The sequence below is a fragment of the Haliotis rubra genome, unplaced genomic scaffold, assembly GCF_003918875.1.
Source record: "Haliotis rubra isolate DU_JTF1 unplaced genomic scaffold, ASM391887v1 Scf746, whole genome shotgun sequence".
Taxonomy (NCBI): domain Eukaryota; kingdom Metazoa; phylum Mollusca; class Gastropoda; order Lepetellida; family Haliotidae; genus Haliotis; species Haliotis rubra.
Window position 1 is genome coordinate 146,277 of NW_025767464.1, and position 19,242 is coordinate 165,518.

At 38.3% G+C, this 19,242-nt stretch overlaps 1 protein-coding gene across 1 annotated transcript; it reads right to left on the reverse strand.

Annotated features, from left to right (window-relative positions):
* Nucleotides 1-7,040: 7,040 nt before the first annotated feature.
* Nucleotides 7,041-18,574, reverse strand: LOC124259993. The gene is made up of 5 exons (XM_046694222.1): nt 18,553-18,574; nt 15,399-15,473; nt 14,679-14,779; nt 10,816-10,921; nt 7,041-7,912 (listed from the first exon to the last, which is right to left on the reverse strand). The coding sequence occupies exons 3-5, from the start codon at nt 14,764-14,766 to the stop codon at nt 7,417-7,419; spliced, it is 690 nt and encodes a 229-aa protein (XP_046550178.1). The 5' UTR covers nt 14,767-14,779; nt 15,399-15,473; nt 18,553-18,574; the 3' UTR covers nt 7,041-7,416.
* Nucleotides 18,575-19,242: the final 668 nt, after the last annotated feature.

Here is a 19,242-nt window from a genome sequence, read left to right on the forward strand (position 1 = left end):
AGAAACCTTTTGGAACCTGCTGTACATATAGACCTGATAATACATACAGATCTAGACGAGGACACAAGTACAGATACAATCAAACTATTACAGGTTTGATAGAGATGTATACAGTGTGCGAAATAGTTTCCACGTTTTGCTAGCCTACCCAGTCAGGCTAGCTATGCCTGGAAGCTACTAGCCTACAAAAAAATTCGCTAGCCCGAAATTTGAATGTAGAAACTAAGCAAAGATTGCAAAAAGGTCAAAATCGTAATTTATCAAGCCATAATCTTGCATAATTTAAAAGTGTATGATAACTTAACAAGTCGGAGAGACTGATTTATCTGAAAAATGACCCATGATTCACTAGCCAGTCGGGCCAGTGACTGTGGAGATTTACTGTCCCGACTGGATGTTACTAGCCACGGGCAAGCTTGCCAGTGGCTATTTCGTACACTGGATGTATGGATATAAGTATGTATCGGGAGGTCATAAGTTTGTGGGTTTTGTTTAACCTTTTCTTTATTATACTCAGTGAGTTACATAGTTAAAGTACATTCAAAATAAGATACAGTATCAATCAGAACAGAGAAAACTCTAGTTGATGAGTCGGCACTGATGGCAAGGTGAGCATTGACACTGGTAGTAACAGCTGATCAGATAGCAATAAAGGTGAACGCTAATATATGGGCAAAATATACTATCCCAAAAGAGAAACGCATAGGCCAGAAATCTGTTGCGAAAATATTGTATATTCAAACATGTATAACTCGTCCATATATAGACTTTAGTACATGAAATTTGTTACACCAGTTTAGAAGAAGGTAATGTCTATACAACCAAGTGGATACTTTTAAGACAACGGAGACGTTGAGCGCGATGGTGACGACGTAGCACGCTCCCGACGCCGGGTCTCCTGGCTCTCAGACCAATCTCTTCAACCTGTTCCGTACAGTTTGACCGGATATCCTCCGAAGTCCAGGCACCCTGGCTGCTGTGGCAGCACGCGTGGCAGCACGATCACGCAAATGTAGTACCCGGATGTACCGATCTTGGGCTGCAGTAGTGACTCGAGTTCTGCCTGTACGGGGACGGTCATTTGTTATACCTGTTTGGTTGCAAGGGGCTGCAAGCCGTTATATCGTGCTCAGACTAACATTTAGACGCCTGGCAACAGAAGATTGGTAATCTCCAGCGTGAATTCTTTCAATGACGATGTTCCGTGTCGCAGCATCAAGGCGTGGCGTAGTGATTTGACCTTGAAACTCCTTCAAAACGAATGCCAATTTCCGAAAGTAGTCTGGATTTTTATAGCCAGACAGTGCATGCTCTTTGCTGCACAATTTCAACTGGAAGGTGATTTCTGTTCCGTTGTGGCGATGCCTTTTTAATCCTTGTTAGAAATCTCATCAAAATCAACATTTTCAGGTAAAGTCGATTTTTCCCTTGTGCAATTGTGTAAAATCATGTTATCAACACTTTTGTTACATATTTTGACGATTGTTTGAACACAATAGGCAATTAATAGATTTTTAAAAATACAAATCGCCTATGCGTTCTTTTTTGGGATAGTATAGTTAAGGCATGTTTTGTAGTACATTCCATTTTTTATTGAATAGACTGATTCTATCATTTTTAATAGCAATGTATTTTTCTACTGTGAAGACGTCTTTTAGGGTAACTTTAAAAGAATTAATGCATGGTTTAAGCCCTTTGATGTTCATAACAAATACATGTCGTTTGCCTAGAATGATCATATGAGTTCATAAACTGTCAACACAAGACGAAATAAGAATGTCATTGTGTGTTATTTCAATATGTTTTCCGAATATTATATTAACATAGTTGCTAAAATCGTCCCAAAAGGGTTTGACCCACAGAAAGCGCACAAATCAGAGTCAACCACTTTTATTTTTAGTAGTTCTTTTTTTGGTATAAATTATTCTATGCAAGAATTTGTATTGAAATTATAAAAGTTTTGTATCACTTATGGCTTTTCTGTATCGTGAAAAAATACATTTCCAATCAATAGATCTATCAACTTCTCTTTCCCATTTTTTACAAACGTTCGGGAAGCTGGTAGCTGAGATGAGTTTATCATAGAGAAGTCTAGATCCTTTACAGGGATTATTAATATCGTTCCAAGGGCATACAGTTTTAATGTGAAAAAAATCTATTTTAACGTTTTGCAGTCTTGTTCTCCATACCTTTGGGATGTTAAATAATAAACGATTGTAATCAAGTAAGGTACCCTTTATATTGATGATGTTTTTAGGTTTATGAATGGAATTAATCCGTTTTCATCACAGAGATCTTTTACATAAACTATACCTTTGTTAAACCAGTTTTTTTATAATAAAGTCTGAGTCACGAGAGTGTTGGTTTAACCACAGCGGTTGTATTAAAGTGTCGTTGATATCCTCAGTATTAACAGAATGGATCTTTACATATTAACTCCACGCCTTTAGAACATCATTCCTGAAGGGAGTTTAAATTTTCAAGTAAAACGGTATATTTGCACCGAAATTGAAAATATAGTCTAACCGAAAACCGGAGATGTCATATTGTTTCTGTTTAGTGATGTTTCTTTTTAGACATGAAATGTTTTTAATATCAATCATTCTTAGACCTCCATCTTCATATTTCCGCATAAGATTGATTCTTTTTTTTTGGTCCTTTTTGTCGTTCCATATAAACTTGAAAAAAGAGAGTGTTCAATTCTGCGATAAATTGGGTGGTGGGTTTGGAAGGGAGGTAAATATATGAACTATGGTTGATAAGGCCAACGTTTTAATTATGGTAATTTTGCCAATCAAAGTCAAATAACGTTTACGCCATTTTGAAAGAATTCTTTTGATGTTGTCTGGTCTTTTTCTAGTGTTGATGACCCACAGGTTTTGCAAAGAAGCGTTCAGTGTTATTCCCAATACGTCAAAGTTTCCTACATGTCAATCTAGATTAAGGTCAAGGGTTAGTTTTATCTTACTTCCAGCGAGTGATTCAAGCCATACTGCCTTAGTTTTTCAACGTTAATTTTCAGTCCAGACATTTCATAAAAGCTTGATAGAGTATCTATTGCTTCCTTACGAGAGGTGTCTGATCCATCTAAAAATAATCATCTGCATCATCCGTATCATCTGCATATTGACCTATAATGTATTCAATATCATTTAAGGTGACACCTTTTATTTCGACATTATTACGAATCATTATCCCTAGTATTTCTGCAACGAACAAAAACAAATACGGTGAAATTGGATCTCCTTGTCTGCAACCTCTTTCGTTTTGGAAGAAAGTAGATAAATGTCCATTTTGTACAATACAAGAAGTTGCGTTTGACATAAGAATACTAACCCATTTCTGTAATTTGTTCCCAAAGCCGAATTTATTCAGGACCATCATCATAAACTCTTTAGAAACCGTGTCAAATGCTTTTTCAAAATCAATCAGTATTAATAAGCTTTTTATTTAATCTCTTAGTTTCAAACATAATATCGTAGAGAAGTCTTATGTTATCTGATATGCATCGTCCTGGAATAAAACCCGTTTGATTTTCATTGATGAGTAGATATATAGTCTTCTTTAGCCTGTTTTTGATACAAGTGCTTACGATTTTGTATAGAACGTTTAAGAGAGAAATAGGTCGCCAGTTCTTAAGGAATCTGAGGAAGTCATAAGTTTGGCGATTTGGTTGAATAAATGTCATCGTCCCCAAAATGCGTGGATCAATGATCGCACTCACGAAATAAAGGAAGTTCAATATAGAACAAACGTTATGGATAACAACTTCTGTTTAATCATGAGTGCGACGTTTCGATACAGATTCTTGTACCGTTGTCAAGCAGGAACGGTACAAGAATCTGTATCGAAACGTCGCACTCATGAATAAAAAGAAGTTGTTATCCATAAAGATTGTTCTATATTGTACATCCCAACTTCCAAAAATGCCACTCAAAGAAGATAAAGGAAGTTGTTATCCATAAAGGAGGTCAATTTTGTTCTTCTCAACTTCTAACATGCAACTAAAAGAAGTTGCAGATGCGTTGTAAATACAGCCATGTATGACATGAAGAGGCTTTAACGCACAACGCTGAGTTGACACACCGATACGTTCATGTCAGCGTAATCTGCGTGTTATAACACACTACTTTACACGAAACTGAAAAACTGTTTCAAGATGCAGCAATGGCCAATACAAATGACTCTGCCATTGCTCATGGGTTTTGCAACATGTCGCCTTCCAGTTGGAACGTTCATTAACTTTTAGCAGTACATTTTGTTTCCATACTTACATACAGTTAATTCAGCCGGCTACATTCAAAACTCAATTTTTACATTTCTTCGTTGGAAAACGCCATCTTACTTACCACGAGTAGCAATCTTGAGTGGTTGAAGTACACAGTCATGACACAATTTCTACATTTGATCGTTGGAAACACCATCTTGCTTACCACGAGTACCAATCTTGAGTGGTTGAAGTACATAGTCATGACACAATTTCTACATTTGATCGTTGGAAAACACCTTGTTACTTACCACGAGTAGCAATCTTGAGTGGTTGAAGTACACAGTCATGGCAGTTCACCAGAGTAACAAAGGAGAGAAAGAATAGAAGTACCTGCATCCTGGGTGAGTGAAACTGACACATGAACTGATGTACCACAGATCAGCAGCAGCCTCATCAATCCGACAACATATGCGTGGGTTAATTGATCAACTGGGAGGCTTGTATTACGTGTATCTGTCAGTTTTTGGGTTTTACGCTGGTTTTAAGCATTAACCAATACCTGAACAGATACTCAACGTTAAAGATGTGTCATCGTTGCTGATGCTGAAGAAACATACTTATCATACAGATTGATCATATTATCTGATGTTAAGTGGAAAACGTCAAATTACGCTTATACATGTGAATGTTATACGGAAAATTTACTGTTTCCGAGCAAAATAACTTCGCTTATTAATTGAGGTGATATAATCATCCGTTAACACAAGTAATACTACCGGAGCGGTGGGGTAGCCTAGTGGTTAAAGCGACCTCTCGTCACGCCGAAGACCCGGGTTCGATTCCCACATGGGTACAATGCGTGAAGCCCATTTCTGGTGTCGTCCGCCGTGATATTGCTAGAATATTGCTCAAAGCAGCGTAAAACTATACTCATTCAGTCATTCACGTAATGCTTCAGGCTTTGTAATGTTTTGTATTGGTAATGTTTTATGCAGATCACGAAAACCAAATTCTGAAATGCATTCATATTGAGGTGAAATGCATCTTTTTCGATAGAGTTCAATTGTCCTAATATAGACCATGCAGAAATACACCAATAACAGTGATTTATATGTCCAAAAGAACGGTTGAAATATAACCATTTAAAGTCACCATTTTTCAACTATTAAAACAAGAAACAACTGTTGGAGAGTGTGTAAAATTGTAAAAGAATCATTCGTATAATTTCAGTCTTTTAAAACATTTTCTGTTGATTTGCAGTAGTGAAAACAAGTACAGCGTGTCTTTGATATTGTGAAAACGCTGTTTACACATAGCAATATCAATCGCCAAAACGTAGCAATATTTAAACAGTATTTGCATCAATTTCACGTGTAGAATGATTCTATAGGGTATAAAGAGAGACAAGAATGCATGGTATGATACACAAGTACGGGAAATATGCCACGATTAACAGCTGAAGAGAGAGAACGAACAGATTTGGTCGACATACAATACTATTTGCAACGCCCTCGGATGCCACCGTATCACGGTTATAAGACTTTTTCAGCGCTACAGACTGGGGTCACCGTAGACAGACCAAGAAGTGGACGTCCACGCATCACAATTCAGGAGAACGTTTCATCTTAAATTTTAAGAAATGCATTAAGGAAGGAGGGTAACGTTTCTTTAGGCGTTTAGTGTACATGTACCGTGTATATGCTTGGATCTTGTAACGGGCTAATCGATGATACTGGTTGGAAGCGATGACATTTGTTAATTAATGTCTGAAAATAGGTATCCAAAGGCATGCTATTCCTTGCTTTTTGGACTGGATGGTGCCGGAACTATTCTGCCAGGTATTTTTTTTTGTGCAAAATAACTATAGGCTGATTCAGCAAAACCTTATTATACATTCCCAGAATTGACGATGAAGATGTTTCTGGCCCGCAAAGGGACGCAACTCTGCATAGCGAAGAAAATGATTTATGGACTGACCATGTTGTTCAACTATCCTCCATTTTGCACCAGAGAAAGTGCAATATCTACCAACACGGCGTTATGTGGTGTGGTGTTCTAATGAATCGTTTTCGCCAAAGGAAGACGAACGGTTGTACAATAACGTTGTTTGTTTTATGACGCATTCAGCAACTCTTCCAGCTCAAGGGAGTGAAGGAACAAGAATAAGCAGAAATTATGAAGAAATATCATATTGCCTGATTTTACCATTTAACTGTTGAAGAATATTTATCTCATCTGCCATCGTTATTGTTAGAATTTTCATAACACTTATTTACAAAAACACTACTGATGTAGCGGGTGAATGAAAGCAAGGGACTCCGGAATTATTTCATATGGCGGACATTTGATTCAACAAGTATATTTAGAGTTAACTCCCGTGTTCCTTCACTCCGTGGAACCGGAAGCTGGCAGGGGTAATGGGGGCGCAGAACGATTTGATATGCTACGAGTGGCTCTTAAAATGTTGAATGCAATAGATTTTACGTGAGTTATCATTAAATATGAGGTTGGAAATCTGAGAGCAAAACCCTCTTAGAAATGGGTGTCACCTTTGATGGTAGCGATATTTTATTTTGGCATTAAAAATACTTTTCGACCCGAAGTGAGAGAAGTACGTTGCCAACCTTTGCTCGCTTCGCTTGCATATAGGAAGACTAGTAATTTTTCTCTCTGTTGCGCAACCTTATTTGCTCTACATTAGCCTGTGGTTAACGCTTAAACCTCCTATCCAAATTTAAAGTTCAGGGTTCCCAATTTTTTGTCAGAGATTGCATTTTAAAAACATCAGTTGTTTTTCGTCCATGTGAAGGTTCAAGGTACAACCATACAAGACAAATAGAAGCTTTAATTTGTAAACCAAGAACACATTGAGGAAACATATCCTGTTGATGAGTGTAAAGCAAATTTTATCAGTGTTATGAAGAGCGTAAAGTCGATATTGAAAACAGATGACGCTGTTATCATTCACGCAGAGAAGGATCATGCTGGGTCTTGTAATTTCAGATAGGAAAATGAGAAAGCAAGACAAACACTAACGATTGGGTGAGTCAAATATGAGCAAACTTGGCCTTATTGTTAGATAAGAAAGTCTATGTTTTTCTTTCTATCTCAAAAGATGCGTCTTGGTTTCACGGCTGACGTCTCCTAAAACCAGCATGTTTCTTATAAGATTTCCCATAATATATCCCTCTCTCCGATCGATTATTCTAAGACCTGTGCCGAAAACGAAATGGTAATCTTCTTTTCTCCTTTCCAAATGGACGTGTTGTAGCAGTCGTTGTCGTGATAGGAATAGATGTAGTACCTTCCCGAACCAGCTTCCAGCCTTCCGTTGTTGTTGTTGATTCTTCAAAATTAACGACAGTGGTCGCTTCTTTAGTGGTAGTCAGTGTCACTTCCTCTGTGGTCGTCGTTGTCGCTTCCGTTGTTGGAGTAGATGACGTCTTACTTTCTCCTGTTGTTTCCTCTTCCTCCGCACACCAAGAATCTGTTGGAAGTTCTCCCGTTATTTCTGGTTTTGTTGAAGTCGATGCTGATGGTCTAAGGGTTTTGCGTCTTCGAAGCTGGCCAACAATATTTGGGATTGATGGTATTCTGCTCCTTGGAAGCTTGGTCACACATCGGAAAGGACCATTCTTGCCTGCCTGGGCCAGTATAGAACAGTTCTTACCAATCTCAGAACAGCTGTTGTCAAGTTTGTGCCTGAAAGTACAGAACATTAGTATTATTTACAGACAGGTTAAAGAAATGCACTAAAAAGGATTCGGCTGGTCCAGTCAGATTGGTTCGTCTGACCCAGTCAGATTGGTTCGTCTGGCCCAGTCAGGTCGGTTCGTCTGGCCCAGTCAAGTCGGTTCGACTGACCCTGTCAGTTTTGTTCGTCTGGCCCAGTCAGATTTGTTCGTCTGTCCGAATCAGATTTCATCATCTGGCCCAGTCAGTTCGGTTCGTCTGGCACAGTTAGATTAGTTTGTATGGCCAAGTTAGATTGGTTCGTCTGGCCCAGTCAGGTCGGTTCGTCTCGCCCATTCAGATTGGTTCGTCTGGCCCAGTCAGGTCGGTTCGTCTCGCCCATTCAGATTGGTTCGTCTGGCCAAGTCAGATTGGTTCTTTTGATCATTAGATCAGGGCCCTTGTCCCCTGTACAGGCAGCCCAGACAGCGAATGGAACGTTTATTAGGAAGCGCTGCCTAGTCGAACCCACCAAAACATTGAAGCACTCCCAGATACGTGTGACCTGTTATGCATAATATGGTTGGTTGGTATGTAATTAATGCGGCACTCAACAATATTCAAGCTATATGGCGGCAGTCTGTAAATAATCGAGTCTGGACCAGACAATCCAGTGATCAACATCATGAGTATTGATCTACGCAATTGGGATACGACGACATGTGTCAACGAAGTCAGCGAGCCTGACCACCCGATCCTGTTAGTCGCCTCTTACGACAAGCACGGGTTACTGAAGATCAATTCTAACCCAGATCTTCACGGGTGTAAGGGTTTGAGGGAAGATCGAGGATGGTTTGACTATTGTTTAAGTATTGTCTTGAGCTTTCGTGTGAGTGTGTGAATGCCCAAATTTCATATCCAGATTATGTGAAGTAAGGATTTACTTTGAATATGCTTACAAATGCTCTCGTTCATATTCCCAGAAGCCAGGAATCCTTTTAAGTGAAATTTCAAAGCAATTTGTGTGATACTTTTTAAGCATGATCTACACAAAACAAACGAGACGGGTCCATTAGCCGCTTTCGTTTCTTTGTCGATTGGGTAGATCTGACCTTTGAAACAAACTTAGAGTGATTGAAAATGTGTTGATTTTGAACAGAGGGTATATTACAAAATATAAACCGACAGAGGTGTAGGAACCTACAGTCATCGTTGGTGACGTTAACCGTGAAATGTCGACACCGTCTGGACCAGAATACAAAAAAAACACTGAACGCGGGCACATTCCCTCCTAAACATTAAATTATGACTTGTTTACAATTACTTGTTTATTCAACGAATAATATTACCTTCCTGAGCCAATAAAACATTAGCCAACGGTTATAGTTTTAGAAAAACGATCTATCATTATAATGGAGTAAGGTTATATTTTTTATATAATTTAAGTGATGAATTATTAAACAGTAAATGTCACAAGGCTGCCAAACAACCCTGACACAGTTTTTATCAAGCTGTTATCACTTTGCTGAGTCAGCATTTTCTCGCGATACACACACACACACATACAAATGTATATATAGACATGTATATAGGTATGATGAATTAGCCAGACTGTGAGACATGTACACTGTATTTATTCTACGTTGACGGTGATACGTACAACGTATCAGTCTCTTTGTCTTCATCATTGATGAACAGTTGTAGAGATTTCCTCTATCGAGAATCAAATGATAGCTTGACGTGGCTATCTACTTATTATGACAATTCATCGGTGATGTGTGTAATACGTCATCAAATGTGTGCATTACGTCAGAAATGATGTAGCGTGCAAGAATCATTACACATGTGCTTCGTTTACAGTCCGTTTGATTTCATTTGAGACCGATGAATTGCCCACTAACACAAAATCTAACAAATGCAACAAAACCTCATTTTGCAGTCACATGACATACACAGACCATGGCCAAATCTGATCATATCTCTCTGATAACAGCCAGGTGTGCAAGTTGTACGTGTGAAATTGAAATTTCACCCCACACGCTTGTTCATTACCTGGCTGTTCTACCAGCAAGTGGTCCCCCTCGTAAAACATAGCGAAAATTGACAAAATAATGATCGTTTGTTAAACAACATTTTTGTTCAGGTGTCCAAAATTATGAGACAAATCAGTTGGTCTGTCGATTTCATGTGACTGTGCAAATTGTGGTTTTGTAGCATTTATTAGATTTTGTGTTAGTGAGCAATTCATGAGATCAAACGTACTGTAGTTTGGAACATGCTTATTCTGATGTTATATCCTGCATGATATACACATATAGAAAAATAATTTCATGAATACTAATAATTTTACTAACGTGTCCTTAACGTAGCTTAACATATTCTTTATTTACCTCTGACATCAGTTTAGTAACTCAGCCGGATATTCATACAACCAGTTCAGTGTGTTTCGTGGTACTGGATTGTCTGGTTAGATTACGGACCGCCATCGTATGGCGTGAGTACAGCTTTCGGGGCCAAGCAACAAGTAAAACCATTTTCTTTTTATGTAAACTGTATGAGTGGCAGGTGTGTTGCAGGTGTGTGGCAGGATATACCCATCTAATGCCTGTGTCATGACTACCTTTCAGTAATTCGTTCATCAAATTTTCACAGCCATTTTAATTTATAAGCTGAATGGCGTATTATCGAGTCGGGTTATTCTTTATCATTGACGTTTTATATTTACGAGGACTCACGCATCCTGAGTGAGTGAGTTGTTTTACGCCGCTTTAAGCAATATTCCAGCAATATCACGATGGGGGATACCACAAATGGGCTTCACACATAGTATCGAACCCGAGTCTTTGGCGCGACGAGCAAACGCTTTAACCACCAGCCTACCCCACCGCCCCCGTGCATCTTGAACCATGTTGATACAGTATGTCATCACGCACCTACAGACGTGTGCCCTGGATGAAGTACACACAACTACAAATCCACATTTATCGACTGGATGGACGCCCTCCCTCAGTTCCGTGACTGGTGTCTTGTACGTCCGTCCTGTGGAAGAAACAGCCGACATTATGATTGACATTAACTTAGGACTTGGTTGGTTGGTTGTTGTTTAACGCCGCACTCAGCAATATTCCAGCTATATGATGGCGGTCTGTATATAATCGAGTCTGGACCAGACAATCCAGTGACCATGGCATGAACATCTATCTACGCAGACCAATTCGAACCGGACCTTCACATACATTTAGGAAGAAAAGGAACTTTAACTCAGCTGATCTTCTCAACTTTCACATTTCAAATTGTAAGTATTTTAATTTACTGATAATTCCTTTTCTATAAATATACAGCACTGTGCTCTATATATTGTGTTATTTTATTTGCAAAGTATATTTTATTGTTAATATTTCTGAAAATGTATAATAGAAATTTGAGATAATACATAAATGTTGATATATATCTAAGACATAATCATTTTCAAAATGTGTACGTTTGCTATTTGCCTTATGTACAAACATTTTCATGGTAAATATGATTGATTGGTCGATTAACTTTTGTAGGAGGGGTGATCGTTAAATGGGTACTAATTTATAAATATGCAAATTTAACACCAGATTAGTTAACCAATACCTTTCTTGGTCACTGAGTCTATACCCAGATGGAGCCATTAATGAAGAAACCTTTTGGAACCTGCTAATACGATCAGTTCAAGACGAAAACATAAGCACAGGCAAAATAAAACTATTACGCGGTTAGACAGAGATGTATGCCTAATGATGGATATAAGCGTCTATCGGGTGGTCATTCTGGCAGATTTGGTTGAAATTCCACCGTCCCAAAGTGTGTGTATTGTTGATCGCACTCACTAAATAAAACATGTTGTTATTATAAGTTATGTCAGTATTGTACTTCCAAATATGCCACTCAAAGAAGTTGCAGATGGGTTGTAAATACAAAAGTTCTTTTTCAGCAGGAATTACGTAGGACCATCATTGATAGAATTAATAACAGTAAATTGTTTTGGACTTCCTTGAAACGTCTTTCTAACAAGGGTAATGTGTCAAAGCCAGATATCAGTATTCATCAATGGTTCAGTTATTTTCAGGAACTGCTTAACTCTTGCTGTGATACTGGAGTTAACATTGTCACTGCATATACCTATGATTCTATGTCGAGGACTATTCTTGATTCTCCTATACAACAGGATGAAGTTATTGATGCTATAAATGGTCTGAAGGTGGGGAAGTCGGCTGGGAATGATGGACTCTTATCTGAAATGTTTAAAAGTGCGCAGGATGTTTTAGCTCCAGTTTTGACATTGTTGTTCAATGATTTATTTGACTCTGCATATTTTCCGTCTCAGTGGTCGCAGGGCGTTATTGTTCCTATACACACAAAAGGTGACCTAAACTCCCCATCAAATTATCGAGGTATAACCATACTTAGTATCTTCAGTAAAGTATATATATATATATCATTACTATAAGATTGCGGTTTTGGTGTGATGCCTTTAATAACATAGTGGAATCGCGAGCAGGTTTTCGTTTTGGATACTCCACTACAGACAATATTTTTACCCTACATGCAGTCATCCAGCGGTATCTATGCAAGAAGAGAGGTAATATGTATATTCTCTATGAGGGTTTTTCCAAAGCGTTCGACAGTATTGATAGATCTCTTCTGTGGTTGATTTTGAAGGAAAATGGAAACTCGCCTAAAATGTTTAACTGGATCCGTTCTATTTATAATCGTGTCTCTTCTTGCGTGAAGTTTGATAATCAATTTTCAGATAGCTTTGAGTGTAAACTTGGTGTCCGTCAGGGCTGCATCTTAAGCCCCATCTTGTTTAACTTATTTATTAATGAGTTGGGCTAAGGAAATAGAGTTAGGATGTTTCCCAGGCGTTCAGTTTCACCCCGAATTGGTCCAGGTGTTCCTCCTGCTTGTTGCTGATGATATTACTCTCATTGCAGACACGGTTTTTGGCCTTCAAAAGAGGATAAATTTCCGATATGATTTTGCCAGAGAGGTATTCACTCTCTGTAAATCTGGAGAAAACGAAGGTGGTTGTCTTTAAAAATGGTGGAATTTTATCAAGGTATGAAAAGTGGTACTATGGTAATAAGTTGATAGAGTGTGTTTCATTTATATATGTACTTGTGGGTTACTTTCGCAAAGAGTCTGAGTTGGAATAAGCACCTTGCTAATGCTTCACTGCGGGCCAAAAAGGTTTTATTCTGTGTAATAAAGTTACTTAATAATGTGAAACCAATAGATTATAATGTATTCTTCAACATATTTGACTCAAAGGTTGTTCCTATCCTTTTATATGGGGTTGAAATATGGGGACTAGATAACATCGAGGAAATAGAATCAGTTCATTTATTGGCTTGTAAGCTATTTTTAGGAGTTGAAACTTCTACCGCCGACCACTGCGCTCGCGGTGAGTGTGGAAGATATCCCCTCTATATTTCAGTTTTCAAACGTTGTTTGACATACTGGTGTCAACTTTTGAATATGCCCTATTCTCGGTTTCCTAGGAAAGGGTGTAATATGTTGTATCTCGGGGCCTCTCGTGGGAAGACTAACTGGGCATCTAACATTAAATCCTTGATTTATATTTATGGTTTTGGCTATATCTGGGAAGCCCAAAGTGTATATTCCCCTGTCTCTTTTCTGGCAGAATTTGAATCTAGATTAAAAGCCATTTACCAACAGAATTGACATTCCGCTCTTAAAAAATAGCCCTAAGGTGTGTTTGTATTCTCAGTTCAAGGCTGTTTTCACTGTTGAACCTTATTTACTATTACTAAATCTTGACAAGTTTAAAACAGCTTTGGCGCTTCCGTTGCAGTTCTCATTCTTTAAACATCGAAATGGGAAGGTATCATAATATTCCAAGAAATCAAAGGGTTTGTAAACACTGTAATAATGGTAATGTCGAAAATGAATTTCGTTTTCTACTTGTATGTAGCGCTTACAGTAACCTTAGAAACCAGTTTATACCACATAAGTATTTCGTAAACCCTACAATTCATAAATTTAACCTCCTGTTGTCCAATATCAATGTTGAAATCATGAGACGTGTTGCAATGTTTGTACTACGTGCAAGCAAACTTCGAAACTCTATGGACCAATGATATATGTACTATGGTCCAATACTAATGTTGAATCATGAAATGTGCCACAAACTCTGAGCTCTGTTATCAACGATGTATGTTTACTTAAGTTAAAACTATGAAACGTGTTGCACTGACCGTATTATGTATGACTAACTGTGGACAGATGATCAGTGTACCGTGGGCCGGTGGCCTACATGTACCCTTTGCAAATAAACATATCGAAATACAAACTGTTTCAAACGCACACCGCTAAGTTGACACATCATTACACTTTTATGTCACACAGTGTTAATGTACAAATTATAATCTGCGTGGTATTATAATAATAATGGCAATAGTCAATTTATATTGCTTATTTTTCCATGCACATTGCATGCCCAAAGCGCTGACATATTACCCCTGGTCAACGAGTACAGAACACTCCCTGTGGAGAATACAACCGGTCGCCTGTCAGGCGCTCAAGGTTCAAATTCAGACTGCCATCGTATCATACCATGTTTTATGACCAATACAAATGACTGTGACATCGCTCATGGGTATTCCAACACGTCTCCTTCCAGATGGAACGTTCATTAACTTTGAGGAGTATATTTTGTGTTCATACCTATTTACAGGTAATTCAGCCGGCTTCATTCAAAACTCAATTTTTACAATTGATCGTTGGAAAACACCATCTTACTTACCACGAGTAGCAATCTTGAGTGGTTGAAGCACACAGTCATGGCAGCTCGCCAAGGAAACGAAGGAGAGAAAGAGTAGAAGTGTCTGCATCCTGGGTGAGTGTCTGAAACACATGAACTGACGTAGCACAGATCAGCAGCAGCCTCATCAATCCGACAACATGTGCGTGGGTTAATTGATCAACTTGGTGGCTTGAATTACGTGTATCTGTCAGTTCTTGGGTTTTAAGCATTAACCAATACCTGAACACATCATCATCGTTAAAGTTGTGTCATCGCTGCTGATGCTGAAGAAGATCATATTATCTGATGTTAAGTGTAAAACGTCAAATTACACTTATTAATGTAAATGTTATACAGAAAATTTACTGTTTCCGAACAAATTAACTTAGCTTATTAATTGAGGTGATATAATCATCTGTTAAGTTTTTAACACACTTAATGTTTATGGGGCGGTGGGCTAGCCCAGTAGTTAAAGCGTTCTCTCGTCACGCCGAAGACCCGGGTTCGACTCCCCACATGGGTACAATATGTGAAGCTCATTTCTGGTGTCTCCTGCCGTGATATTGCTGGAATATTGCTAAAAGCGGCGTAAAACTAAACTCACTCACGTAATGCTTCAGGTTTGGTAATGTTTTGTATTGATATGCAAAGGACACATACAATCTTTGAATACAAATGTACAAGATGTAATATATTATAAGATCTCTGAAATATACGTACGGTGTATATGCTTGGATCTTGTAACTGGCTGATCGGCGATACTGGAAGGAGGTGATGTCACGTGCTAGTTTACCTCTGAAAATAAATCACAATATCATGTTATATATCTCCTGTGCTATTTTCAGTCATGTAACCAGTTATTTCAGTGATTTAAGTTATTCATTTGGACTGGAATCAGGTTTTAGAAGACAGACAGTTAAGGTTAGAGTTAATCCACTCCCTCTGACGTCTATAATGGAAGTTCCACAAGGACGTATTTTGTCACCCCATTTATTATCAAAATCAACAATTTGGTGAAATTATTAAACGACAATATAGATGATTCTCTCTTTGTAAATTATTTTAACATAAGTCGTGGAACCTACACGAATTGCAGTGAAAGACAAGTGCAGCTTTGTCTTAGTACACAAATGGTCATGGTCACTGGAAAACGGTTTAAATATTCCAAAGTAATAAACGTAAAGTGCCTACGTATACAGTCATATATTAGGGCTGCAAATTAAAATCTTGATAATATCTCAAAATTTAACTTGCCTGAAACAATACGATGTCAATTTAGACATGGCAAAACTGAAGAAGGCTTTTTTAAAATGTTATTGTACGGACAAGCATTTTCAGAAATTAAAGATAAATATTTCTCTCACAGATGGATCAACAAATCTAAACACAAAGATTTACAGTGACAGAATACTCACCACAAGACTGTATGACATGAAGGATGGCTTAAGCTCCAGGTACATAGATAACAAAGAGCGCCACACCAGACTACCTTAGATGTTGTTTAATCAAAAAATTCTAAACCTCAGTAAAGCTTTAAAAATAGTTTCTAATGTAGCCATATGGATGATATTAATACATGTGTAAAATATGATGTAAGAGGTAATGTTCCTATTCCGACTACGTTGTTATAGGCGAGCAGTTGACTTGCCTTTGTATGTGTTTATGATGTGACACCTGGTGTCTACCCCAATTTGATTGTGATTCACAGTCGACTCTGCTTTGGACAGAACGTTTTATAGCATAGAAAGAGTTTTGTTACCTTTATACATGTAATCTCTGTCGAGGTAATTATATTTTTTGCTTACCAATTCTAAGCACGTCGTTGTCTATTAAAATCATTGCCAAATTTGATGCACTTGCTTTCAGTTCAAAGTATTTTTACTATTCTACTTAATTACTGTCCTACCTTTACAAATCATACAGTCATTTCAGGGTGCTGGAAATATTTATGCCATTCTAACACCAGGAACTAATGGGGCTATTCAAGCAAATGAAGGAATAGAAATAGAAAATGTGAATAATGCGTTTTTACTTCAAATAACAAAGAATATCTAGTATTAGCTACAGCCCAAACTGTTTCAGTCCCGCTTGCTCAGCTCAGAGCTAATTATTAGATCTAAAGATGTATAGAGGAATATTTCGAAATGCTAAAAACATCGGAACACGTGAGAAAGTGAATGTTGCAGAAAATGAACAATCATCATTTTATGCTCAATATTCAGTCGAGAAACGCAAATATTCAAAAGCAATCACATGTTATCTGAATACCAATTTGTTGAGCATCTTTATGTCAATGTTACATAACTTGAACCTACGATACATCATGCATTGTTCGAAGACTCACATACCGTAAGAGGCGACTAACGGGATCGGGTGGTCAGGCTCGCTGACTTGGATTGACACATGTCATCGGTTCCCAATTGCGCCAATCGATGCTCATGTTGTTGATCACTGGATTGTCTGGTCCAGACTAGATTATTTACAGACCGCCGCCATATAACTTGAATATTGCTGAGTGCGGCGCAACACCAAACTCACTCACTCTAATCTAGACCGGATAATCCAGTGATTGACATTGACCACTAACGTCGGGTACGGTAAGATACAATACATCAAGTGACCACATGATGCATGGTCATGGTCTCAAAGGACCCTGAGTACACACGGGGATGTCCATAATGGTAGATGTGATATATTGTCTGTCCCCACACAAATAATACTTAGTTGTGTTATTAATTATGAACCAGCTGAAGTCACAAGAAAATCAACAAGAATCAGAAAACCACCTTAAAGAAATCTAAAATTGAACGCTATGAACGAATAGTTACTTCCAAGAAAGATGCAAATATTTTAAAGTATATTAATTAAATTATCAAGCAAACAATGAAATTACGTTTTTGCTTAAAGCCACTTAGAACAGTATTTCGGGGACGTCACACGTTGGTGTGGAAGGCCAGCCCAGTGTCATGTTGGTATTAGACGTTCACAACAGAATACATGTGACAAAACCTTTTCCATATACATTAGAAAGATCCGTTTGTACAATTTAGAGTATATCATAAGCATGTGTATAAGAATCAAAATGTTCATGACACCAGGTGTTCGTGAAACGGTGAGCGTATCATATGCATGTCCCACCGGTGGCACCCGTCAAAAACATATGCAAAGGTTGCCAACTGTTCACCTGTAGTCCTGGTAAACTCAATGTTGCCTTCAAGAGAATGTCACTTACTAACGTATATGTGTTTTGGTAGATGAATCTGCTTCGGCGGACGATCGAGTCTGGTTGCTGTCTGGCGTTGATGTTTTACGTTTTATACATATCGTGCACGTGGGAGTGGTTGTTTGCTTTGCCCGAGCGTAGACTGGGTTTACAACACTCACCCACTGATATATCCAATATATACCCACAAAGACACAGTATACAGACTCCGAAACGTCTTTGTGTCACCCTAGCCTTGTAATGCGGCCGAGGCAGGTCAGCAACAAGTACCGTCTTTTAACGTCTTTTGGTATGACGTTGCCTGGACATCTTACCCCCAACCGCCACCTCCGGGCAGATTCTCTTGGCCACCGAGGTGGGCGATTACAGTGGAGAGTGACGCAGGCAGATATGAAACCGGAAAGATGATTTTGTTTTTAAAATAATACATTCCGTGATGAAGAAACGCAAGGAGTACCAACCAATTGCAAGTCATACACGGCTTACGGCACTTTGATACCAGGGCTTCATGTATTGAAACACAGATGACTGGTTTTGTCCAAAGTAGCTACTAAATCTAGTGTTTATAGAAATCCATCGTATAACAAAATAACTTAGTCTTAATAGTAGTAATTAACATGTTATATATTCTACAGAACATGATATACTCACAGAGTGCCGTGCAGGAGCTCTTCATAACACAAGGTGAAATTTACATATGATACTCATATCGTGATATTTGGATTCTTGAAAATCATAAAGTTGCATCGTAAACAGCAGCTGGAGGCAGCGAACGTGTCATATTACAGTGGCTTAAATGATGATACAATAAACAGATACTGCTAAGTGGCGCGCACATTTAGTAACCAATTAGAATCCCTTTGGTGTCCTTATGGTCCGCTATTGGTTGGTTGACAAAGCATTTGCATAAGGTTTGGGATGGGTGATGCACCATCCCTGGAGAGTTCTTTTTTGTCAACCACGAGGGTACAATGTGTGAAGTCCATTTCTGGTGTCCCCCGCCGTGATATTGCTGGAATATTGCTAAAAGCGGCGTAAAACCATACTCACTCACTTTGTTTGACGTACCACACATTTCCAGTAAATTCTTCTTAAATTTCGTCCGATAAAGTCTTTGTCTTTTTGCAAAGGAGAATTACAGCATTTGCGATGTCATAATTTATGGCTTGTACGACATGTTTGTAAGGCTTGTAAACATTGTCACTGTGACTAGAAGGCTTTTTGTTCAAACATCTTAAGGTCACCAGCAACACCATTAAGATAAGGAGGGTTTTGTGTTCAAGCATTAGTGGAATGTCTGGCATTTAATTTCAACGTCACCAAATGTCATTTATAATAGCG